Source organism: Lutjanus erythropterus, chromosome 19, assembly GCF_056507025.1.
Source record: "Lutjanus erythropterus isolate fLutEry1 chromosome 19, fLutEry1.hap2, whole genome shotgun sequence".
Taxonomy (NCBI): Eukaryota; Metazoa; Chordata; class Actinopteri; order Lutjaniformes; family Lutjanidae; genus Lutjanus; species Lutjanus erythropterus.
In genome coordinates this window covers 18,468,323-18,494,515 of record NC_139335.1, presented here as the reverse complement: position 1 = coordinate 18,494,515, position 26,193 = coordinate 18,468,323, and the positions used below count along the sequence as shown (strand labels likewise).

Here is a 26,193-nt window from a genome sequence, read left to right as displayed (position 1 = left end):
CTCAATTCCAATTTATGGTTGGGCTGTATATTTAATGCAGATTTATTTGTTCTAATAAATCTTTGACATTTTTCATTAATTCAGTTTTATGTGTTTATTGGGTGTTAATTAACAATACAATTAAGCACAACTGCTTATTATACAGAATGTTATTTCTCAATACAAAAAGAATCCCATGTTACCCTTTAAATTTCTACAACAACATATAAGGGCCATTAGGTAAAAAAATTCTGAGATTAAAGTCACGAGGGAAAAAACTTAAAAAGAATTGGATGTTTTGTCACTTTGCAAGGTTTTTATTCAACCTTGTAGTCCTTAGATCACTTCATCTAAGCAGGTTATATTGTGTTAAACAGCTGACCTGGATAAGGTGACAGCTTTTGTGCAACAGGAACTACAACACAAAGGACGGATATAAGGATATTGCTGGTTACATCTGCCAGCAGTTTGGATGGGATTTGTGGTACAGCAGGACACAAAATGTTCTGTACATTTTGATATTTTACCATTTTGGGCTTGCTGTTTTGACTGAGGTTGAGCTCCAAAAAAAGTGCTTCTTTGTGGAATACGAGGGGTATTCCATATATTACAAATATTCCGTATTTGTGGAATACGAGGGGTATTCCACAAAGAAGCACTTCTTCCTATACAAGTAAAGCATATTTTGTTCGATTTTTTGGTATGGTTACTTGAAACACTCAGAACAAAGTGGGTTTTTTTTCTCCCTCAAACAAGTTGTCTTTGCTTTTAAATGAATTGGACACAATTGCTTCCTCCCACAATAAACACTGCAACATGCATCACAAATTTTCAGAAAAGCTGCTGTGAAATCAGGCATTTCAGACTGCAACAATCAAAAAAAAAAAAGCCAGTGAAATCCAGGGGGGACTGTTTAATAGTGAATTTAGCCTGTGAACTACACTGCAGACTAGAGCCTCTGTTAAAGGTGACAAACAGATCTGCATTACATATACTCATCTCCCCACTGTGTTGCATTACTATAAACTACAATGAACTGTCTCTCCCTCTTCATCTCCTTGCACTGTTCAGGTTTGCTCTGTGCTGTAGTGCAAACTGTTCTCATATTATTTTAAATTCTTAACAAGTTAGATACAAGTTATCATGACCCACCAAAAAGTGAACAACTTATTTTTTTTTTTACAACTTTAATGTCAGAGGATTACCCTCCAGCTCCATTATTTTTTTAATCTAAGGACCCTTATTCACTGTCATAGATTTCACTGTTGTCCTGAAAAACTTTTACAGTAGAGTCCATCCCAGTGAACAGTGAATCTTCCTTTGTTGCCATCACAGCATTTGTCCAGTCTCTCAATCTGGAGACACATTTAAATTGACAGTGTTTCCGTCCTGACAGGTGTCTTTCTACCACCAGCGGTAGTGAGCGAAGGCTCTGTTGGCTTCAGCCATTTTGTGCAGCTCGTACTTCTTCTTGATAATGTTGCCCTCCTTCACATAGGCTTGTAACAGTTCCTGGGAAAGTTTTTCATACATGTGCGTGCGTCGGTGTTTGTTGTCCCTGCACTCTGTGATCATCCACTTCATGGCGAGGAAACGGCGTCGGTTCTCTGAAAGAGGGATGGGCACCTGGGTGGAGATCAAACAGAACATAATTAAGAATTTGTTTTTATGATTTGTTAGTAGAGGATTAATGACAAAAGAGCATGGATCTGCCTCATGACTGACCTGGTAGTACTTTCCACCTTTCTGTATGCTTGCCAGCCCAACGACAGGCTTACAGTTCTCCAGAGCCTGATGAAAAATGGTGTAGGGGTTACACTCAATCTCTTCCTTCTTTCCTTCTGGAGCTTTGTGGTATTTCTCCACCTGTTTCCTCTTTATGTTCTCCAGGGTCTAGAAGCAGGAAGAGAAATCGTGGTCATTCATATACTACTAGGCCAACAACAAATCTTTGAGCTTTACTTGGAGACTGAATAGTGCTCGTTTTCTTACCTGTGTCAAGATCTCCCGGGCCAAAACCTTGTTTCCATGTTTCATCATCATATTGGTGAATTTACTGTAAAACAAGGACAAAAATTATCCCGACACGAGCCCTCAAATACACAGCTTTGACTAAATAAGCGACGCACGCCCGCAATGAGCTGGGATGTGTGTTTATTATACCTGAGGACTGGGTCGTTGAAAACAGAGCTGGTGACTCCACCGGTTGCTGCCTTGATGGGTCTGAGCGCTTTGAGCTCCCGCTGCTCCTTCTCCTCAGCACTCAGCTCTGTCTCCGGCCTGCTGTAGGCCTCCTTACTGACCTCTGGCTCCAGATAGTAGGGGTTGTATCTGCTCCATCGCACCAGGAACACTCTGCAAGCAAAGGTTACAAGAGAGGACAGGGGATCCATCTGAAATTAAGCACTTGTCTGTGGAAGAATTGAAACAACTGAGTAGACAATCTCCAGAAAAATTAATTTAGTTTTCTTTGTTGATTTTTTATTTATTTTTTTTAAATCATAGTAAACTCCATCTCTTTTGGGCTCAGGCAGAACAGGCAATTTGAAGACTGCAACTTGTACTTCAGGAAGTTTGAATGTCTTGGATTTTAGGGACCAAATGATCAAGTAAATAAATAGTTGAAAAAATGAGGAAAATTAACTGATAAAATAATCATTTGTTGCAGTCTGAATTGATTTTATTTAGTCTTTTAGATACTCAATTGTATCATAATCCATCAAATTCATATATTCTTGATGAAACAGTAAAAAAAAATAATTTCAAACAAATCTTTGACCTTGGTTTTTCCTCAGATTTATATCATTATAAAGAAAATAACTTCAGGTTTTGCCCCGTTGGTCAAACAAAACAAGAAATCTTGAAAATGTCCCTCAGGCTTATTGAGACAATAATTTTTATTTCTTATTATTGAAAATCAAATGATTGAACAAAAACATCCACAGATCAATCAATTTTACTCTGTTCTATCAACTTGTGATGGGAATATGTTATTATTTTAAAAACACACGATGTAGAATAAATGATGATTGACTTTTTTTCTAAAAAGTTGGATAACAACATTATTGATGGATCAATAACAAAAACAATAGTTTTTAATTATTGCAAATTACAATCATAAACATCAAAACAGATATCCACCAGAGGTTAAATGATTTAAAAAGGGAAAAACTAAAAACAATTAAAAAATAACAAAAGAGCGAGTTGCAGTTCAATTATATAATTGACATATAGTGATATGGTACTGTTCTTGTTCTGATCTACAGACATCTTAAACACCAAACAGATCATCTTCTAACAGTAATGAAAATAAGAAAAATAGGAAATAGGAAAACTAGCAGGACAGCTCCAAAACAAACGCATGTAATAAAAATATTATTTAATTGCAGCCTTGCTACGATGCACTCGTGTTGGACTTATCGTTGAGGCGTTGATGCTTAGCATAAGAGCTAGTTCGCTATGCAAACCACGTAAATTACTTAGAGTTTTGACTCCTTATGGCAGAAAAACGCGGACACAGCACAACAACATCAAACAGACAGCTAACGTCGCCTGTTAATTGTTTGTGTCTTTAAAAGATATATAATTACCTTGGTGTCCAAGGTTTTAATAGTCCTGAGATGGAGGCTGCCATCTTGAAAATGTGAGTGTCAGTTAGGACCCCAGATTAGTAGCTCCTGCCGCTGCCTTCGGGAAAAAAAAGCTAAATTCATTCTCCGCTTTTTATTTTGTACATTTTAATTCCAACGCCGAATTAAAACTCAACTTTTGCAGTTGTTATAGATAAACTGGTTCTTTTTTTTTTTTTTTTCAAAAATATTTCCGAACAATAATTTTGGACGCTCGCGCACACGCTGGTGACATCACGCGATGTTTTCAGTGCTATGGCGTACCAGGAAGGGGAGTCGCTTGAATCCTGGCTCAGTGAGTGATTAATCCCGTTTTATGAATTAAATAATATGGATAATTAGCTAGATATGCCGCTCCGGGTGACGGGGCAGTAAAGCCGTCAGTACAGGAGCTGTCAGCGCTGCTCTCAGGCTCATTCACAGCTAGTAGAGGGTCCTGGTTGACAGTCTGCTGTCTGCATCATTAGCAGGAATGGGTGGAGGAGGGCTTTAATAAACACTGTGTGGGTCACATTTACCCCTGACTGACAGCTCAGTGTGTGCAGTGATTGTTGAAGCTCTTCAGATATACAGTTATCCCTCAGTGAAGCTTAATATTGGCAGCTGTTGGGCGGAAAACAGATTGGTCCGAATGATGAATGAGCAGCACTGCCAACACAATGAACACTACATACATCAGTAATTATACAGAGGAAGAATGTTAACAAGTACTGCATTGTTGTGTTGGTCACAAGACTCACAGGGAGCCATATTCACAATAGGTGTGGGGTGATGTGCATTCAGATTTACACTGCATAGCGAGCACACCAGTTAAAGGGACAGTTCACCCCAAAATCAAAAATACATATTTTTCCTACTACCTGCAGTGCTATGTATTCATCAAGATCAGGCCTTTTCAGTTATGGGCTATTAGTCAGGCATCCGCTTGCCAAAATTCTAGTTTTTCTTGTTCCTGTACAAATTGTTTTATTAGTGGTTATTAAATAATAACAATGATTAAAATTAATTGTCATGTTTAGTCTAGAGCTACTAACAATAAAATATTTGAAAATAGTTTTAAAAAATGTAATAATAGTTTTTTCTCAGTTTAAAACCTAAAGATATTTAGTTTAATATGACAATAAAAGAGAAAAGCTGTAAATATCCATATTGAAGAGGCTGAAATTAGCATTTTGTACCATTTTGTATGAAAAATTACTTCAACAATTAATTATTAATTAATAATTAATAATTACTTGCCTGGTGAGTTGCTAGATTTACTTGCCCAACATGGCATTTTGCTTACTCTGAGCCAGCAGGTGACCTTTGTAGTTGATTTGAAAAAAGCAAAGTGCCAAGGGGCAGGATATTTACATGTCCTATGTTTGACCTACAAATGCACCTTTTTATTTTTTTTCCCACTTTATCAGTTTTCACACTTGGAAAATAAACATTATGCACAATACTACAGTGTTTCCCAACCCTGGTCCTCAAGGCACACTGTCCTGCTCCAACACACCTGATTCCAATGATCAGGTTGTTGTCAGGCTTCTGCAGAGGCTTGATGACGAGCTGATCATTTGAATCAGGTGTGTTGGAGCAGTGAAACATCTAAAACACGCAGGGCAGTGTGCCTTGAGGACCAGGGTTGGGAAACACTGCAATAGTAGAGGGGAAAAAACAGTGTACCTTTGTAACTCTACAGTAGGCGTACCTTGTTATTTTGACAAAGTTTTGCATTTAACATCTTAATTCATTTAGTTTGACTCTCCTAGATTCCCTCTGCTTATACAGCCTGAGTTCACCCCCAGATCAAAAACACATATTTTTCTTCTGGCCTGTAGTGCTATTTATCCATATGAGTTGCAGTGTTTTGGAAATATCGACCCTAGAGATGTCTGCCTTCGATCCAGTATAATCGAATAAGATGGCACTTTGCTTGTGGTGCTCAAAGCACCCCCCAAAAAACTTGAAAAATCATCAGCAATGTCTCTTTTCAGAAATCATGACCTGGTTACTCAAGATAATTATGAACTACTCTCTTCCAGCCAAAGTACATCCACCAACTGTATCACCATGCAGAAGGAAGTGTGCATCTGCTCATAGACAAGAGGCTTGTGCTTGTGACAGGATGTAAACAGTAATTTTCAGCAGCCTTTTCAGCTGGTGCAGTAATTTGGTTCGCAGGTGTAGTGTGGTAGAAAATAGTTCATACATGAAACTGCTCACAGCGAGGTCTGTGGATCAGGTGAGTGAGTATAAATGTCTCTCTCTAACAGATAAAGCCACCCACCCCACAAACAGACAGGAGGACTGGGAGTACATTATAGGCTTCTGCGATCAGATCAACAAGGAACTAGAAGGGTATGTCTGTCCAATATTTGCACACCATTTTTTGAATGTTGTCATCACAGAAAAGGTTTCTCACGCGGAGTTCTTGCAGTCCTCAGATAGCTGTAAGTCTGCTCGTCCACAAAATCCACTCACCACAAGAATGGGAAGCTCTTCAGGCCCTGACAGTAAGAAATACTTCACTCACAAACAAACGCTTCTCTCAGCGAATTAAGCAAACACTTAAGCTTAACGATGTTGTGCGCAGGTATTGGAGGCGTGTATGAAGAACTGTGGGAGAAGATTTCATAATGAAGTTGGAAAATACAGGTTTTTGAATGAGCTGATTAAAGTGGTGTCTCCAAAGGTGAGTAGTCTCTAAATAGGTTTCATGCAAATAAAAAAAATGTGCTGACTGCATATCCTCCTATACAGCCTCTTTTTAATCACGTCTTGTTTCCAGTACTTGGGTGAAACGACACCTGAGAAGGTGAAGATGAAGATTGTAGAGATGCTGTACAGCTGGACGGTGGCTTTTCCAAATGAAGCCAAGATTGGTGAAGCCTACCAGACACTGAGAAGACAGGGTGTGTTGAGATAATTAACACAATGTTTGTGTAAAGACATCTGGCTTAGAGGCAGCTTATCATTTATCATCAGCAATATATCAATATTATATCAATGTTGTGATATGAGACTAGGTACGGCCTTAGATTTTGTACATCATTACATCATAATATGGCATAATTACGCCAAAATGCAACATTTGACGGATTTATTGTGACTTTCAGTATAAGCCACGCCCATTTCTGGTCTTCTGTCCAGATACAGATAAAGAGATAGATGATTTTGTTGACTGGACAGATACAGACGCAAATAATGTCTGTGCACATCTAATATCCATACTATTGCTGATTACTTATCAATTATATCATTGTGTAATATTTTGTGAAAACACCAGTCAATATCGTCTCAATATTGACATTAAGGTATTTGGTCGATATTTAATTCTGCCGCCCTTTTATCAATCCTGTCCTCACTCTTTTCCCCAGGTCTCGTGACACGTGACCCAGAGTTACCACTGGACAGGACTCTGATCCCTTCTCCTCCAACACGACCTAAACATCCGGTGTTTGACAACGAGGACATGGGCAAGGTGAGAGACCGAAGGAAAACACAACAGAACAGTTAAATGTGAAGTAACCAAAATAAATAAATGAAAGAGCAAATAAAACATAGTTCCTCCCTAAATAACTACTGCTTTACTCTTGATGAAATAAGCACAGTTCTGTTTAACTAAAGATTGAATAGAGGAAGTTTCTGTAAGACGGCGCCAGGAAATGAATGTAATGTGTGTGTGTGCATGTGTGTGTCTGTGTTTAGTTGCTTGCTGAGCTTCTGCGGAGTAAAAATCCAGAGGATCTCCAGGAAGCCAACAGGTTAATCAAAAACATGGTGAAAGAGGTGAGACATGTCTGAACTGTACAACTTACTGAGAGTTTGACACAGTCATCATATTCATTTCAAATTTACCAACAAGCTGCTCTTGAGTTTCTGCCCAGGTGATATTACTTTAATATTCTTCATAATATACCGTAGGACATGTCCATTTTTGTGTGTGACATACAGTAACATTTTGTGTTTTGTGTTTTTGTCAGGATGAGGCGCGAGTGCATAAGGTTACAAAGCGCATTAACACACTGGAGGAGGTGAACATCAACGTCAAGCTGCTGACGGAGATGCTGTCTCACTACAATAAAGACAGCTCCACTGACTCAGACAAGGAAATCATTAAGGTGTGTGTCTGTGCACGCACACACACACACACACACACACACATAGACCCACACAAGTGGTAAACTTTAATCAGTTCTTTAACCTACAAGGAAGAAGCTGGAATATTTCCCCCAGTTATTTGGGGATGACTGTCCATCTGTTATCAACCCAGTTCACTCTGTTCAAGTCAGATTAAATCGTGGTTAAACCTTAAATAATGTCCCACCAAACTTTTAAACTAGCTTAAAATAAAGAAAGATTAAATTCAAACCTCCTTTTAAACCTCAGTTTTGTTTCATTCTGAACCTAGATTAAAAGTGGGCTAAATCTGTTGCACCAAAACTTAAAACTCCTTTAAATTTTAAACAGTATTAAGTTTAAAATTACACTTGAGGATGTTTATCCTTTAAAATAACCGCCTTTTGGGGAAGGATTGGAGAAAAAATAATTAAGTTCCTCAAAGAAAGTTGAGGGACAGGCTGAACCTCACTGAGTTTTATGTTGTGTCTCTTCTTTCTTTCCCTCCAGTTTATGAAAATTTATTGTTAACTTAACAAGGTAGCATACAATGTAATATTATAATAACTTTTTAGCTAGCTATCTAGCAAACAGTGCAATGTTTTTTTTAAAGGAATTCAGAGCAGTAGAAAGTTCCTGGTTTAACCCCTCTTTGGGAGGTATTTGGTCATGACATCATTCAAATTTATTTTTCATTTATTCATTCTAATTTGGGGAAACAAGCATCTCCATATTGATTCAACTCAACTTAAGGTTACATGTCGGCTTGTTGTTTAATGAGCTGATAGGTATATTCATTTTATTCATGTTGTCTTGCTCTACAATTAAAAAAGCTTTCTTGCATGAGCCATTTTTGTTTTCAAGTGCACAACCACTTTGCTGCCTTTTGTTGTCATCTGCACACGTATTATGTCCTCAAAGTCCCAAAATCTATCTCAGTTCACTGTTTAGAAACACAGATAAAAGTCATGTTTGCCTGAAAAAATCTGAGCATAACTTTTTTCAGTCATTTTATTGTGTTTACAGAACTGTGTTGTTTCATGAATATCATGTAAATTTATTTTATATGTTTGCATTGTGATATTTAAGTCAATAACCTGACTTAACTAACCGCTGAAATCATCAGCAGACGTCACAGCTGCATTTAAACTGTACAGCGCTTCCTTTCCATGTTCTCTCAGGAACTCTACGAGCGGTGTGATAAGCTGAGGCGTGCTGCTTTCAAAATGGCCACTGAGACAGAGGACAATGACACCAGTTTAGGTTTGTGAGATCGGTGCTTTCTCATCTGAAGACACATTTGGTCATCTCATCGTGTGTAATCTGAAACCTTTGGCCTTTGACTCATCAGGTGACATCCTGCAGGCCAGCGATGACCTCTCCAGAGTCATCAACTCCTACAAGAAGATCGTTGAGGGGCAGCCAATCAACGGTGACAGTGAAGAGCCGCCATCTACGGCGAGCCACACCGAGAGCGGTGAGACACATTTTAAAATTAATTTAGCATTTTAATTATAAAGATTAGTTGGACTGATTACTTTATTTGGAGGGCAATGCATAAGACTGTCTTTACACTGTTATAGTTATGTCATAACACCTGTCATGAACATGAAGGAGTCTTTATAAATGGTTATAACTGTTGTCATTGAGTGTCATTCAGTCAATCATGTCATTTTCAGTGCATTGGTATTGTTTGAGATGTCTGCTATGACAACTTGACATTAAACAAGACATGACACCTATTACGACTTTAAGTTCATGAAAAGTGACATGACATAGTTATGACAGTGTAATGACAGTCTTATGCACACCCCTTAATAAAGGGTTACCAAAATATGGCTGCTTTATGCTTGGGATATCCTGCTATAGTGTAATTAATTCAGCTGCCGCAGTTAATCTTCCTCTTTGTCTCTCAACAGAAACCACAGATACACTGATCGATCTTGCCGGCCTTGACTCTCCGAGCCCTCCTCAACCTGCAGCCCCTCCCTCCCAGACCTCAAATCCCGTCTCCATCAATCCCATGGCTTCCCCCATCCCTGTCCTGCCTCCTCCTCCCAAGCGCCTGCCTGGATCTCATGGCAGTCAGAGCAGCAGCCCGAGTCACCCCCCTCTCGACAAGGCCTCCACTGCACTCTCTCTGCTTGATGATGAGCTGCTGTCTCTAGGTAGATCTGTGCATCTCAGGCATAAATGTCCCACAATGCAATGCAATAATGATGACAACACCAACAACTACACAACAGACAAAGGTGGCCTGCATCAGTAATGTGAATAAGGTTTCTCTTTGCTAGGTTTGATATATTTTTAAATTAGTTAATTGATGGCATGCTTCACTGCAGTTACACATCTCCACCTGGCAATGAGGCTCTCAGGAAGTGACGTGTGCTGAGCGTACGACTGTTTATTTACACAAAATTATGTCGAACATTTGAACATATATTGGGCATGTAGTGCACAGTATGTGACTTTTGATGCAGTACAGAGCAAAGACTTCCTGGAGTCTCCACTGGTTGCCTGGTAACTGCTCCCAGCCCAAAAATATGCTGCCTTCAAGTGGTGTTGTGTTTACTTTTCTGAATTTGTAACATTGTGTACACAACTTCCTGTATCATGATTATGAGTTCACTGGTTACATTTGAAGTCAGCAGTAATCCGGCATATAATTCCCTATAAAATGGTGAATTGATGTTTTTACATTCTAGTTTTTATATGGATTAAACAAACAAGAACAATCAAGATATAAAGTGTTAATTATTGAGCTTTAGAAGGGCTGGTAGGCAGCTTTTGTTCATTTGAAACAGAACCATGCTAGCTGTTTCCAACTGCTGTCCCACGGGCTAAGCTAAGCTAACCATCTCCTCTCTTTAGCCTCATATTTAATGGCTTTGGATCAGTTGGATGGTTAAATAATTAACTATTCTATCGACCTGTGATTGGCCAAAGTCAGAAAGAGAATAAGCAGAATAAGAATAAGGTTGAGCTATTACTTTAATGTAGCAGTTTCCTGTATACAGTACTGTACTGAGTACTTCCCAGCTTAAATATCTTCATATAAAGTATTAGGATAAAAGATTTTGTCTCTTTTGTACTTTCTCTCAGGACTGAACGACCCCCCGACCTCTCTGAGCCAATCAAAACCGAAGTTGACCGAGTTGTCCAATCAGTGGACTTCCTTGCCGGTATTTGATCTGAAACAGTTTGTGAGCATCTTTGACCAAATTAAAGCTTCTTAATCAGTGTGTAATGGCAGAAGGTAAGTCACTGTCTCTTCATGTCCCCTCTGCAGGCTCCAGCTTCAAGTGTGGATATGTTTGGCAGCATTGCTTGTTCAGGTCCAGTTGTGCCTCCAGCTGCGCCAGCTGCTGCCACACACAGTCTCCAAAACCTGCAAGACCTGGCCATGATGGGTTTCACAGATCACAAGAGGTACAGAGTCAACTAAACCGTCTTTCTCTCCACTGTTTAATTGGAAATCAATGCTTTCTAATTCAAATAATAGCAAATGAAGTAAATTTCATCAAGTGTTATTTTCAGTTTGTCCAGCCAGATGACAGCCAGAGGGAACAGCTTTGGGATGCCTGCAGCACCTCCCGTCATGGTCGGGCAAGGCTCTCCCTCCTCACCCTTCCTCTTCCAGGGTGCAATGCCTGGCTCTCCTGCTCTGTCCCACACCAAGGCCCAGAGCCTGGGCTCAGCCCCGGGAAGCCCACTGTTCCGCTCTCTGTCCCCCTGCCACCCTCCTCTCCAGGGCAGCCCGGCCAGAGCCGCGGACGTGTCCCTGAGCAATGTGCACGTCCCTCTGGAGGCCATCAGACCGAGTAAGGACCGAGGGAGTGATGAAATATGGGCTTGACTAAAATACATAGCTCTTTGAATAGCTCGTATCAGCCTGTTTCTGATTGGCTGTGCCCTGTCTGTCCTCAGGTAAAGTGCTGCCTGTGACGGCCTACGATAAGGACGGTGTTCGCATGCTGCTCAACTTTGCATCTGACTGTCCCCCCGGCAGGCCAGACGTGTTGGTAATGGTAGTGTCCATGCTTAATACAGCGCCCCTGCCAGTTCACAATGTGGTGCTGCAAGCTGCTGTGCCAAAGGTACAGATATTTACTTCTGTTCATTCATATGTTTCATATCTTCTTTATGATCTTATAAATCATCATGCAGTTGGTTGTGTGGAGCTCAGAGCTTGTCTGCAGTTAATTACTTGTCTGCAGTTAGTCATTCTGTGCTCTTCTCTCAATAAAATTAAAATTATTATTGCAGGCCTGGAATTTCAGGAATGTGTTTGCTTGTTTGAACTTTTTATTTTTCACAAGTAAAGTATTATCTGTAAAGTAGTGTATCTCAGATACATTCTTATTAAATACATTATAATTTAGTGAAGCTGATAAAGATTTTTCTATTCTGTAATGAAATACTGATTCATCTGATAAATCATTCAAACTTCAAAGATGAAAGTTCTAAATTTTTGTAATGCTGCCTGGTGCCGTAGTGTTCGTGTCTGTGTGAATATCAACATATGCATTCTGAGTGAGAACTGTTGTATGAAGTGTTTTGATGGTGAAATTAATGCAGACTGTATTAAGAGATTTGAAAAAGTGGCTTTAGTGTTGACTGATGCTTGTAAGCAATTGGAAAAAAAACCCTAAGTCACAGATGGGTATCTTCCACAGTTAGTCTTTTTAGTGTGAAATTCACAAATTTACTTTTTGTGTTACTATCCATCACCCGTTCTCAGCGAGGAAACACTGTTGGTGGAAACACAAAGATAGATTTGCAAAATGCGGATTCATCCTTTAATGAAAGGCAAACGGCACTGACTCTTTCTTTCATCGTCCACCAGTCAATGAAGGTGAAGCTGCAGCCTCCATCAGGAACAGAACTGGCACCATTTAACCCCATCCTACCTCCAGCCTCCATCACCCAGATCATGTTGTTGGCCAATCCAACAAAGGTAGGAGACATAGTAACACTCAAGGACATAAATACACAAACCACACAGAGTGTTTCTGAGCCATGCAGGGTTCTGTTGTCGCCGATAAAGATCTTGGTGTGTGTGCGTCTTCACAGGATAAGGTGCGTCTGCGCTACAAGCTGGCTTTCACACTAGGAGACCGTCTGTGCAACGAGGTCGGAGAGGTTGACCAGTTTCCCCCACAGGAGACGTGGGGTCATCTATAGCAGCGTGCAGGCCTTCTGTCTACTGACCGCTCAGCAGGGACAGACCGGTTCATACTCCATGAAGGGGTGCGCTCATCCCAGAGAGAACAGCGAGGAAATTCAGCGGCACTCTAACTTTCAGCTTCACATTCCTTATAGTTGTTCATTTGTTTTGGTTACTAACGGCAACAGCAGACACTTATTTATACAGTGCTTGTATACGTCTCTGCAGATAGCTAACAAACTAAAGATATACACTGGCAAGTAAGGCAGCGGTGTTTACAGGTCGATGGTGTTGAGATAAATATTTTAATGGATTTTCCCCAAGACGAGTACAACATTTTTGAATGTAGTATAAATAATCAATGCATTAGAGCTCAGACTCAGACTGCGTCACGGCATAACAAAGTATTTTAAATGAACCACTAAGTTAACAGAGCCTAAGAGACAACACTTGTGCTTTTATTTATTCCTGTGGCTGAGCACTTTTTCAGCACACAGAAACTATACTTGAATGTATGCAGGAATTTGTGAAACAGGATCTACTAGATGTGTTAGGATGGAGTTAAACTGGAAAATGTATCTGTTAAGTTAAACGTCTGTTCAGATAGTCATTGTTGCGGGAAGATAGTTGACTGTTCATTTATTTATTACATGATTATTTCAGCCATCAAGGTTTTTTCGGTTAAGGAACTTGTGTTTATCAGTCGCTCTGCTTAGAGGGATAGTTTGAATTAGTTGATTTGGGGTTGTATGAGATAGTAGCAGAGTACCAGCACTGAAGCTAAGCAATGAACTGCCATAGATGGGATAAGAAGTAAAACATTTTAGCCATTTAGCCAGGCTGGGAAAAGTATTGTTGTTGACTCTGTCCACAGCAACTTCCTACACTGGTACTCCTGCTGCTTCTCCAAACTGTTGCCGTGCCAACCACCATCTACTGCAGGTAAACACGATGACTATGGTTAAGTACCTCATACAAACCCACTTCAAATAATTGGAATTATACCTTTAACTGGGCTGTTTTAGATTAGTGGACCAACAAACCGCACTTTAAATGGTCATTTTAATTATGAATCTGTAGTTATGACTTGAGTCTACTGAGTTCAACTGGTTTTATTTTATGTGATTAGTTTTTTTTCTTTTAAAAACAAATGGTTGCAGATTTTCAGCATTTCACTCATGATTTTAGTGCTGGGTATCCGTGTTTTGTTCTGTATTTAAGGATGTTCTCTCTTCTACCAGACAGTGTCAGTATTGGGAGTTATTCGTCATTTATTATTTTCTGTTATAGTATTTCAGTGCATCACTGAACCTAGAAAATGTGAACTGAAAAATCTGAATTTAAATTTGGTAGCTCATGACAGTGGGACAGTGTGGAACTGTGCTGTGAGCTAATTTTTCATAAGTCAGTCCACCCGATCCTCGTTCAGCCCTCGACTCGTCGTCATGTGGGATGTACAGAAGTGTGTGTTAAATGTACATAGTTTGTAATGTACCAATCGTTTGTTGTATGACAAGTTATGTGAACATGTGACGTGTAGATTTTGGGAGAGTGTTAGGTCTGTACATACTGTATAATGTGCCATGTGTTCGCTGCATGAAAAAATAAATATTTCTTTCAATGGATGTCTGATACTCGAGGGTGAGGGTTTTTTTCTACAATTATTACAAGAAAAGTTAGATTTTAGAACAATGTACATCATGAAAAGTGTTTTATTATCAAAGAGCACGTGTTGATCACTTCAATTTTATATACAGTACAAAAATGCAACAGAAAAGCCTTTCTTTTCAAAGTCGCCATTCATGCCTCCACTGTTCCCTCTTTGACTATAGCCATAGCCAGATTCCTGGCCAGAGCAAGTCTCAGGAGCTCCACTTTGGTCAACTCGATGTCTTCATCCTGAAATGACAAAAAAAACAAAAAACACATGTAATAGATGTATCACAGCTGTGGAACAAACACACTTGACAGATACAAAACCAGTTCTATGATAATTGGTCTCTGGTTTAGATTATATGAAGCCAATTAGAGGCAAATTTTTTAATGTTCATTTCTTCCACTTCAGGCTAAGTCCCTGGAGAACAGTTTACCCATGATGCATTGCTTGGCTTGTCATACACAGGCACTTTCATTATAATGTTTTGTCGCACATTTTCCCTGTAACAAGAAATTGATCTGGATGTTGCGATTTTGATGATATTTCACTGACTATGTGCAGACCCAGTCCCTGCTGAAAGAAACTAGAAGCTTAATGTTAAAGTCTGTGCAGATTCAAATAGGAACAGCTTTCTGTTTTAGTGTCAAGTGTACAATAATGTCTTTAACATGGTGGAATTAACTTATGTAATGCTTTAGCAAAGATATTCTCAAAACAGGAGCAGAACATTAGTCTAGGGTTACCACTGTTGCTGAACATACTATGGGCTGTCAAATCAGTTTAATTGTATTCAGTCTGCATACTGAGTGGACAGCAGAGGGCCCAAAGAGAAACAGGTTCCCAAAATATTTAGAGCCCACCTGTAAGTAATGCTGTGATTCAGTTATGATCTAGGGCAGCCTAATGGTTAGTGAGAGAGAAAAGCCACAATGGAAAAAAAAACTATGTGGTTGAGAAGAAGGTTTTGAGAAAAATGGATCAACTCTCACTTGGTCAGGGCTCGGGGGACTGATAAAGCGATCTGCCTTATCTGTAAATAAGTGAATCCTGTGCTCAAGGAATATAATGTTGAAGGTAGAATCCACAGGATTTGTCCAAGCTGTTCATAAACACACCAGAGAGATGGTTTATTGTTGAAAGTCATTCCCAGGATATCAAATACCAATGTTGTGCGTTGGCAAAATGCCTCGAGCGTGGCAAAATAATGGAAAATTCAGGCAGAGGGCAGAGTCTTCGGAAGACAGTCACCACCACACCCTCTAGTTCAAAAGGGATGACTGAAAGGGATTATGTTTCTGAGTCATTATTTTGGGGGGGGCAATTGTTGCATATTATGCCTTTAAATGCCATTACGAGTCCAATCACAAATCTTACGAAAGGTTCATGGGTTTTCCTGTCATTTTATTGTCATTTCCAATCATACACCATCTCCCAAAACTGGCACTCAGTCATCAAAACTATGAAAACCCTTGAACGAGGGTAAATTACACTTTTCTGGGGGGAAAACCAATTTAAAATCAAAGGGTATTTGTAAAAAAAATGGTTAGAAAAATTGTTCTTTTGGGGCCAAAACTCTTTTAATGTATAGATTACATTTGCTGTTTGAATTATACTATCTTTATCTGAAGGAAAATAAGAAAAAACATCAATATAACAGGTCACAACAGCAGCCGCTGAGACTAACTCTTTTCTTAGGCAACCAAAAAACAGCATCAGCGCTGCACCGCCACCTGAGCAGGATTAAGGCTGTGTGAAGAGATGTGTACCTGCATGGGCCTGTCTGCACCAGGAGCGGTGGTATTCAGTGAGGAGGTGAGCTCCTCTAAACAGAACATCAGCTCATAGGTTTGGTCTGCTGAGAAGATCACCTGAGAAAAAAAAAAAAAAAGACAGAGTCACCTTTTAGGCAAAACAGCCCACAGACCAGCACCGAAGTTCCTCTTTTGTTCATGCTTCGTGGTTCCCTGTATCAGAGGGACATATTAACATGGACTGTAAAGTTGGTCGCACTTTATTTTACAGTACACTAAAGACATTACAAGCCCTACTTTGTATCCAAGTACACAGAAACTGAAAAAACTAATTAGGGACACATTTCACTTTAGTGTACAGTTCTGTTGTAATGTGTCCCAAATTATCCTCTAATAAAGTTTAATAAGGGTCTAATAAAGGGTCTCATATAATTTCTAGTTTTTGTCAAATTTGACACACAAAGAACAGCTTTGTCTTACTAATGTTCTGTAAAATAAAGTGTGACTGTTAACTTAAGTTCAATCCTGCACTTCAGTTTATTCATCTTTACATAGCTATTTTCCTCATACTAGGTTTATTGTTACGCACCAGCTTACTACAGCAAATATCATGAATGTGAAAACCTATCTGACAAAATTAAATACTGATTCTGCTCCTAATTTCAATTTAGTACAACATCAATGACTAATGTTTACTTGATAAAATTAATTTTGACAAAAGAATGCAAAAGAAAAGCATGATCCGCTCTAAGATTCAGTCTTGAGACTTATAATTGAAAATGCATGATCAGACACATGTTTATTTTCCAGTCACAGACATGCACAGACAGAGAGCACTGCATAACTTTCTCTTATACTATGAGACAAAGCACAAATCACATATAAATGTGTGAATCAGCTGTAAATCAGACTAAAACCATATGCCGTTTTATTTGGAGTGACTCACTAATCTGAATCAGCTCTGCAACTAAATCAGAAAATCTGCTTTTTTCTGGGATCTGATGCCAACTATTAAACCTTGATTTGTCTCTCCTACACAGCAAATAAATGTCAAAAATACTGGGATATAATTCAGTCTAAAGCTGCAACTGACCACTCTTTAAATTGATGGCCAGTCCACAGCATAGCGAACACTTTGTGGTGACCGACCTCTTTCTGCTCCAGCAGCGGCAGGGCGTCGGTCAGCAGCGTCATCCAGAAACTTCGGGGGGCGATCTTGGCTGTCATGAGGGAGAGGAGCAGCTTAGCCGCTTCGCTGAAGCGCTTCTCTCCGTACAGCTTGTGGAACTCACGGTACTTTCCTACGAATGACGAGAGAGTAACGTTTTCAGACTGCAACACAGGCCCAAGTTCATACTTTCTGATTACCACCAAGCCAATGCTGACTTAGATGTTATCGCACAACACCAAAGTGCAGGTTGATAAATTTGCATCATGCTACTTTCATCTGTGTGAACTGGTCACACTAGTATTTAAAAACGGGTTCAAACTGAACTTTGGATGAGGGTGCAAGCAGGGTTAAATATTATAAACCCTGCTATAAAACTTACCCAGACGTAACCCAGAGGAGCAGTGTGTGTGAACAGAACAGGGATCCTGATTCTCCAAACACACATTCCAATATGACTTTTCATTTTAAGATCAGGATTCAATTTGATTTTTCACTTTAAATATGTTTTTTCTTTAACACCGACAAATGTCAGACTGACACTTTCAAAATCTTCTTTAAAAACACAGTCCATATGGTATCAAATGTGATATAGCGGCCGGTGAGCTACACTGCGTCGTCTTTGAAGTTGGTTGTGAAGATGCCACAAGTAGGCAGGGATGAAGGGAAAACCAAAAAACTTGGATCGCATATTCAGCCGTTTTGATATGATTATTGAAATCGAGAGCTCATTTCGATCAATTTCCAATTCAATACTGAAAATGTGACACCCCTGGTTATTAGAGCAGCTCAGTGCCTGGAGAGCAGGAGTGGCATGTTGATGATGACATTGCACAGTGTGTAGCTGCTTAGTGTCTTCTCACTTTTATTTCTTTTCTTTTCTTTTCTTTTCTTTTTTTTTTTTTTTTTTTTTTTACAGCTGATCAATATCAGCCCACATTATTACTTGAATTTATATTTTAAAGCCTTTCATCATCATCTGCAATGTAAAAACTTCAGATAACCGTCAAAAAATTAAAGAGTGTTCTCTGCAAATCCCAGCGCACCACAAAGCATCTCTCCTGCTGGGCAGGCAGACTGGAGTCAGCTGATGTCCATGTCTATCACCCCCATCCACTACCATCTCAGTTCAGTTTGGGACTCATTTTTTATTGATATCAGTGCAAAAAAAAAGTCATCACAAAGGAGTCCTCCTCCTCCTCCTCCACCTCCTCCTCCTCCTCCTCTGCAAGTGCCACTCCTTGCCTTAATTAGATGGATTACTTCCAACACGTGCGACTGAGAACATGTCTGACACTGACAATCCCCTGGTGCTTGCTACATGTGTGAAACAACACATTCAGGCAATGTCCCAACCTGATTCTCAGGACATAATTCAAAGAGCATGTATGAAAACGGCTTTATTAGCGTCCCGTGCGACTAGTTTGGACACCTGCGTTCACACATGCAGCTCATCTGGGTAATGTTGAGAACAGCTAAAAAGACACTTCTCAGCTGTGAAACATTAAAGTATTGATTCATGCAATCTATAGAACTTCATTACAAATACACAGATCAATTTACAACCGAACAGTCTAATGGAGTTTCTTCATCTTTCAGTGGTTCATCTCTTTGTAGATATTCTGCCAGTGCAACACGCTGTCACATGCTGTTGCATTAAGCCGTTCAGAGCTTTATTTATATCTCTGTGTGCACTCATGTCTCTGTGTCTGAGGCTCATGTGACGGCCTAACAGAGACTATAAGGGAAGCGGTCCAGGAGACGATCTGCCCTGACTCAATGTTCCCTCGCTTAATGTGTGAACTTAACTTGTGAGAGTGGCTCAGTCACAAGTTGAGCAGTGCTACCAATGTCGCAGTGCGTGTTTCTTGTTCATACCGAGGAAAGTAAGCCTGTCACTGAGCAGCATCGCCGGACCCAAGTTGTCTATGAGGTCCAAATCAGAGAAGGTCCCTCTGGCACAGTAATCCTGTAAGAATCTGACACACACATGCACAGTTTTAAAACCACTCGCAAAGAACCATGCAAACAACAAAGTGCTTTCACATGGAGACCAGCAGGTTGCAATTCATCTGAGACCTCAAATAAACTACAATGCTTGATTTGTCTTGAATAAGCCATGTGTAATTCTTCACACTACTTTTCTTTTTTGTGTTGTGTAACAGGCCTCCTCAGAATACACGAAGTCAGCCAAACCATGGTCAGATCCAACAGACAGAGAGCAACAGGAACAAAGAGCAGTTTTTTTTTGTCTTTTATACACTTTTTAGATAAACATGAGTAAACCTGCTAAAAACAGGCAACCTTAACCCATTTCCCACTGCCAGTAGTCAAGTTTATCCATTTGTTTTTTTCCCTAATGTGTGCTGGAAAGCTGACACTCCTCTCATGCCTGTGCAGGACACCAGAGAAAATTAGTTTCATGGATTTTTTCTCTGTCAAGTGTAAAAGAGACTTAACTTTGACCAGCTCAAGAAGTATCATCTCACAAAAGTCATCTTAACTCTAAGTTTGAGGACGATACAATTCTGCTTGACGTTACAGAATCAAGTGTTTTCAAAAGTGCCTGCAGAAAGGTTGCTCTTCAGAGTACATGGTGACATAAAAGGCCTTTTTGAGTGCTGGGATTCTTTGAGGATTATTCTAGTGTTCAGAAATGTCTTGAATAATAAGAGCATTGTTAAGGGAACTCACCTCTCTGAAATGAGGGTGGCAAAGGCAGCATCTTTGGCCCTGATGCTCCAGGAGAGAGCCGAGCCCAGCCTGTTGTTCCTCAGGGCCCGCATAGCCATGATCTTACAGATACTCCGGACTGGAAGAGGATGAGACATTAAAGGTTAAAGTCCGTACTGCTTATGTTAGATGGACAGATAGTCAGTGTGTTACCTACAGAAGATGGAGGTTGACAAAAAAAAACACCCCCCAAAAAAAAAAAAAAAAAATTGAAATAACTTTTAGTGTACGCTATATTTAGAATATCTTCACCACTTTACTTTGCCATCAAACATCCTTTACCAACAGGAAACCGCCAAAGCGGCTTCCGTCAACCAGAACTCCTTTTGCCAAAACACACAAACCACAACTCACAGAACACAATAGTTGCTGGTCTACTGCTGCCTTGATCTGTTAATTTGTTTGTGTTATTGTGTGACGTCTGTGGATCTGACTAACATTTTAAAACACTGATGTTACACAACAGCACAAACTAACAGATCGAGGCAGCGATATTCTTATAGCATTGGCTTACACAACGGTGGATTCCCATCAAAAAAGACTGTCTGATGGTCAGGCTTACACTTAAACATTTCGTTGCTGACTCTCTCCACAGCAGTACAATGTTTACCTTCTTACACCAGTACTCCTGCTGCTTCTCCCAACTGGTGCCATCAACCACCATTAGTAAGTAATGTACTGTAATGTAGTAAGTAATGCACTGACTGGATTATTTGAAATTGTGTTGTATGAGGTACTTATCAACAAACTATCTCTTTAATGTCTGTGTTTGTGGGGAGGATGACAGAAGACAAAGAAGGAAAGTGCTACCTTGCTCTGACATCTGCCTCTGCTCACAGATCCTGAGGACCTTGAGCGCTTTGCGCTCCGTGTCTAAAGGCACGCGCTCGATCTGCAGCTCCAGGTAGACACGGCCAAACTCAGGGCAGTGGTCGAAGTAGTCCACAGCTAACTGCCACAGACTTTACACAAACACAAAAAAAGACATCCTATGAGGGGAGGCATCAGTAGAGGCCATTTGGTTGTACAGTGTCATGACACTGTTGTCAGCTGGCTCGTGTCTCAGAGCACCTTCTAGGGCTCTGAATAAACTGACAGACTAAATTACATTAGTAATTCTAAAAACATTGCATAATGGTAAAAATGATCTGCCCAAAAAGCCCAAGTTTTCATACTTTGTGTAGATCTAAATCTTTAAAAAAGGATTGATCTACCTTAAATGACCAAAGTAATTAAACACATCAACTAGCACAATTTCCATACATCAGTATAATTAGCATACTGAGCGTATAAAACTATACCTGTGATGAGTGAAGAGACCAGAAGCATATTCTAACAAGAGAAACTCTCTTAAGTTGGAGCCAAAGCTGAAAAACAAATGCAAAGGATGTAACTGTTAGATCAATAAAGAGTGAGTCTTGTTATCTTCAGATTAGAAGTGTTTGCGAGCACAAACTGGGTCCTTACTGCAGATTGTGAGACTGGAGGAGTTTGCAGTGATCCAACAGGTCTGTCAAATGGGCCACAAACCACCAGTTGTTGAGAGCAATGCTGAAGAGACACATGGTGGAAGAAATAATGTAACAAAGGTAGACAGAAACACATACGAGGCTTATATATACATTAGGGCTGCAGCTAACTATTATTTTGATTATTCATTTATCTGCCAATTATTTTCCCGATTAATTGTTTAGTTGTTTGATCCCTAAAATGTCAGAAAATTGTGAAAAATGTAGATCCCCATTTCCCTAAAGACTATGGTGATATATATATTTAGCTTACTGTCATAGAGGACAAAAAAACCAGAATATAGTCACATTTGAGGAGCTGAAATCACATAATTTTTCCTTTAAAATAGTTTTATCAATTTCATGGATCCAATTCTGCCTGTTACCTGCAGTCCTTGATGACCTGATGGATGTCAAACTCAAAGGCAGACAGCAAGATGCTGTCAAGGGGCTCTGGGACACTCCTCGAGTCCAGAAACATGGTCATGCATGACTATAGCACACACGCAGAAACACACACAGTAAATAACAGGGCTGTAGTAGCAGTGACTGAATGATGAGTGGTGCAGCAGCGGTTGGTGCAGTGTACCTGTGCGTAATAGTGTAACTCAGTGGGTTTGACTGTGGGGTGGCAGAAGAGCAGTCTGGTGACCAGGAAGTGGTACCATGTGCTCAGCAGTTCCTTGTGCTCCAGCAAAGTGTCTTCGTCCCCCACTAGGATCTAAAATTAAGTGGAAAAAACACGAGAAAACATGATGGATTAATACTTTAAGATTTAAAAATTCATATGGTGCAATAAACCGAACGCCAGGCCCTCTTTTGAAAATGTTCACTTGGAAGCACATGAGAGTGATTAGGAGTGTGTTTTCAGCTGAGACGCTTTGGTTACCATGGTACCAAATATCCACAGAAGTAATGGTTGATTTATGTGTTGCAAGTATCAAATTTGTATTAACAAAAAATAAGTAATGTAAAAATGTCAACACTACAAATCGTAAGAAAATTTCAAGTCATAATTATAGTGACCAAAATAATCATGATTATACACAGTATTCCCACTGCACACAATTAAAAAAACATGCTGTCCTCAAAAAAATGCTTTGGTGGACGCAGCCCTTTACACAACCAAACACTACATTCCAAAACCCTGAACATGACTTCCCATTGCATAAACAGTACACTAGAGATATCATTTTACATGTTTTGCACATGAAGAAAAAAAAGGCAAGAAGTAGATGGACAGTAGATGGGGGCTACTGAGGACACTGACCTTGCAGATGAGCTCCAGGTGTTTGTTACTGGCAAATGAGTTGTCCTGCAGGCAGCGGTCCACCTCCTCATGCCAGTGTCTCCACTTCACATCAAACTCAGTCAATGTTTGGGTGCCACCAGGCTGAAGGGTTATCACAGGAAAAAGTTCAGAAAGGAAAGCCTCCATCCAGGAATTAAAAGCAGGTTTACAGCTGAATGCAAGCAGCCTTTCTCATAGAACAAAGAGTCTGACAGATGTCAAATTCAGCTTAAATGACCAGTGTAACCAGTGGAATATTGCTCCCTTTCCAAATACAGAAGGGAAACTACAGTGAGCAAAAAACTCACAAAAACCACGAAAGGCCTTCTCTAGAGCCATAATTTTGTTTATCCGTTCTGGGCTACAGTAAAAGTACAAGAAGATTTCTGACCAAAGTCTACTTGCCCAATGAAAATCTTTACTTACCCCTTTATAAATTAGCTTATTTAGACTTATGTACAGCTGCAATGTCTATAAAATGTTAGAAAATAGTGAAAAATTACATAAAAGTTTCTCAGAGTCAGTCTAAAACCCAAAGATATTTAGCTTAATATGATAACTGAGAAAAGCACACATTTAAGAAGCTGTTATGCATGTTAGAATCCATTTCTGCCATATGCTGCCAACAAATCCTACTAATTCTTACCACATTAAAAAAGAAGTTATTAATTAGCAATTTGTTGTCTTACATTGTAGAAGGGCATCTTGCTGAGCAGCGTGTCCATTAGCTTGTACATGCTCCTGGCAGCAGGCTGCAGGGTGGCCTGCTTCACCAGCATCTGTCTGGCTTCATCCAACCTGCCCTGCAGTACATAACTCACCACCTGCACAGCACAGACACAAAACCTTTGGTCACTGAGGTTTTCGCTCTGCGCTTTGTGTCAAAACATCTCTGCTCAAAATCAGGGCTAGGTGTGTGCATAGCTTTTATAGTTTCAAAGATTAAATCTGTGTGTGTGTGTGTTGCACCTACCACATCCCAGTAGTCACGGTGCTCAGCAGGGCTCTCACTCTGCAGCACTTCTCTGGCCTTCTCATCCACATTAGCCTTGTGTAACCTTACCCAGTCCAGGAGGTGGAGCAACAGGGAACCCGCTGAGGACACAGACAGACACAGGGTGATTTCATCATCTAAAAGTCAAATTATAAAATGTATTCCAAATAAAAAGAGGGAGATCGACTACAAAGACAAAGTCAAAGTCTAACCAGGGGCAGCATCAATGAACAGCACTTCACACAGATTCCAGATGAGCTCAATGGCCAACAGAATGGACACCTGTCTCACCAGAACAGAGGCAAAAAAAAATCATCCAGTAAATTTCAGTCAAAAATGAATGATTCCTCTGCATTTGCACCTCAGCATTAATTGTCTCTTTATTTACTGCAGCTAATTTTCAAATACAATGTTCAGTAACAATTTACTTGAAGGGTGTGCATAAGATTGTCATTACACTGTCATATCCACATACCATACTTAATTATTGCCTGGCTCTACTCAGAAACAAATACACAGGTGCATTAGTCTACTGCTCACATAAGTAATGTCTCTGCATGTTGGTTCACACACATATACAGTGAAAGGACATACCTGATTTCCACACTGCCTCGCTTCATCTGAAACTGCTGAAACTGCAAAAAAAGAGGAAAAGATCTGTTCGATTCTTTCTGTGTAATCACGCTGAAGACTAAAATATCTAAATTATATTTCAAAGTTCTCACCTGCAACTTGCCGAAGCTCTTCCATACAGGCTCGTATCACAGATCTGTAGTTTTTACTGATGCTGACAAATCTAAGAAGCAAGACGGAGACAAATCACGATAGGCAATAATTTATATGAATGCTTCATGTGTCTTTTGTAAGAGTGGCCTTACTGGGGTTTTTTGTTCTTGCTAGGGAGGTCCTCTCTAATTGTCTGCAAGCCTACAAAGATGTGATGTGACTCATTGAAGAGTTTGCGTAAAATGGGGGAATATATGTCCTCATCTTTCCTGACTTCGTGGATGAAAGAGCATCCAGATCCTTTGATACCTGAAAACACAAGACAAGATTAGATAAAAGAAAAGAGACGAGAGAGAAAGGGCAGGACACCTTAAGAGAGGGGCTTGTATTAATATCTACACATACCTGAGGTTTTGTAAAGGGTCTCATACACAAGGATATCACCAGGTCCCCATGCAAATCCCAAATGCGTCCCATCACTGGCTGCAGGTATGTTCTGCATTTAAAGAGAGACAGGTACACTGAAATTGTTCATTGAAGCAAGTGATGCAAGATTCAAATTGTGTTTTCTCATTTCCTGCGGTCAAGCCAAATTTCCAACTTTTTAGTAACTTAAACTACTTACACCCTGCTCATAATTTAAATAGACTACTAATTTAATTAATCAACAAGTAAATGTAAATACTTTCTAACAAGTATTCAGAGGTAGGAAGTTCCAAGCATCTGTACTCATCTGTACTTATGTTTCTGATAACATTTTATTTTCTTTTTACACAAGTATCAGTACTTCAGTAATGCTGTATGTTGTATGTTGTGTATGTTGAAATAGCTAGATTAGACTTGTCCTTATGTTACTGAGACAGTTAGCTAGCTTGATAGCAATGCTACTCAGTGGGAGAACAGAGGATTAAGCTACAGCGGTTACTTACGGTGATAGCCGGCTCAACGTCGACTTCCTCCATTAGGAAACAATATAATCAATACAACAAAATATAAAAAGACAAACTACTCGGCTGTAAGTATTTCACGACATGAACTACAGGTGCGGTGCTGCGCGCTCAGTCCATTCGAAAGCCCTTACGGCGCACGTATAATGACGTCACGGAAAGGCTGCCCTTCCTCCTGCCGGTTTTTCCATCTGCTGTGTTTGGCTCATGGTGGATAGGTACCGAAATACAGACACACAACTGAAAATGCATAAGAACATCAACACAGATAATCGATAACTCTAAAGCTGTGGGGAACCAGAGTCACAAACGAGGGAAGTAATGGATTATCAAGATATGGGAATAGTTTCATTTCTGTTACATATGTACAGATATAGCATATAATTTTTATAGCTGGAATCTGTTAAGAATCAGTGTTTTCATCTGACTCATACAAATACACTCTCTCTTTACTTGTAATTATTCATTTAATATAGTTTTAGTGGATGTTCTCATGACAGAAAAACAAGATGGCCGCCGGGATTCACAGGGTTAAAAAG

General features: G+C 39.8%; 3 protein-coding genes across 4 annotated transcripts; 1 reads left to right on the top strand and 2 right to left on the bottom strand.

Moving 5' to 3' along the window:
* Positions 1-1,301: 1,301 nt before the first annotated feature.
* On the bottom strand, positions 1,302-3,706 carry mrps7 (mitochondrial ribosomal protein S7). The gene is made up of 5 exons (XM_084744393.1): positions 3,570-3,706; positions 2,143-2,334; positions 1,972-2,035; positions 1,705-1,872; positions 1,302-1,605 (listed from the first exon to the last, which is right to left on the bottom strand). Exons 1-5 carry the CDS (start codon positions 3,611-3,613, stop codon positions 1,384-1,386), a joined length of 690 nt encoding a protein of 229 aa, XP_084600519.1. The 5' UTR covers positions 3,614-3,706; the 3' UTR covers positions 1,302-1,383.
* A 2-nt stretch (positions 3,707-3,708) lies between these two features.
* Positions 3,709-13,988, top strand: gga3b (golgi associated, gamma adaptin ear containing, ARF binding protein 3b). Of its 2 annotated transcripts, none has more exons than XM_084744392.1 (17): positions 3,709-3,903; positions 5,867-5,951; positions 6,031-6,106; positions 6,187-6,285; positions 6,382-6,505; positions 6,971-7,074; positions 7,302-7,382; positions 7,577-7,714; positions 8,894-8,975; positions 9,064-9,189; positions 9,632-9,880; positions 10,815-10,894; positions 11,002-11,141; positions 11,250-11,533; positions 11,640-11,809; positions 12,559-12,669; positions 12,786-13,988. In XM_084744392.1, the coding sequence occupies exons 1-17, from the start codon at positions 3,864-3,866 to the stop codon at positions 12,894-12,896; spliced, it is 2,100 nt and encodes a 699-aa protein (XP_084600518.1). In that variant the 5' UTR covers positions 3,709-3,863; the 3' UTR covers positions 12,897-13,988. The 2 variants fall into 2 exon arrangements, with proteins under 2 accessions (XP_084600518.1, XP_084600517.1); XM_084744391.1 differs by having other exon boundaries at positions 10,815-10,915.
* A 672-nt stretch (positions 13,989-14,660) lies between these two features.
* Positions 14,661-25,805, bottom strand: nup85 (nucleoporin 85). The gene is made up of 19 exons (XM_084744388.1): positions 25,637-25,805; positions 25,113-25,203; positions 24,860-25,016; positions 24,707-24,777; positions 24,576-24,616; positions 24,194-24,263; positions 23,961-24,082; positions 23,677-23,811; positions 22,967-23,089; positions 22,286-22,417; positions 22,083-22,189; positions 21,656-21,739; positions 21,490-21,555; positions 20,999-21,150; positions 20,150-20,267; positions 19,334-19,434; positions 17,437-17,588; positions 16,303-16,404; positions 14,661-14,778 (listed from the first exon to the last, which is right to left on the bottom strand). Exons 1-19 carry the CDS (start codon positions 25,667-25,669, stop codon positions 14,680-14,682), a joined length of 1,956 nt encoding a protein of 651 aa, XP_084600514.1. The 5' UTR covers positions 25,670-25,805; the 3' UTR covers positions 14,661-14,679.
* Positions 25,806-26,193: the final 388 nt, after the last annotated feature.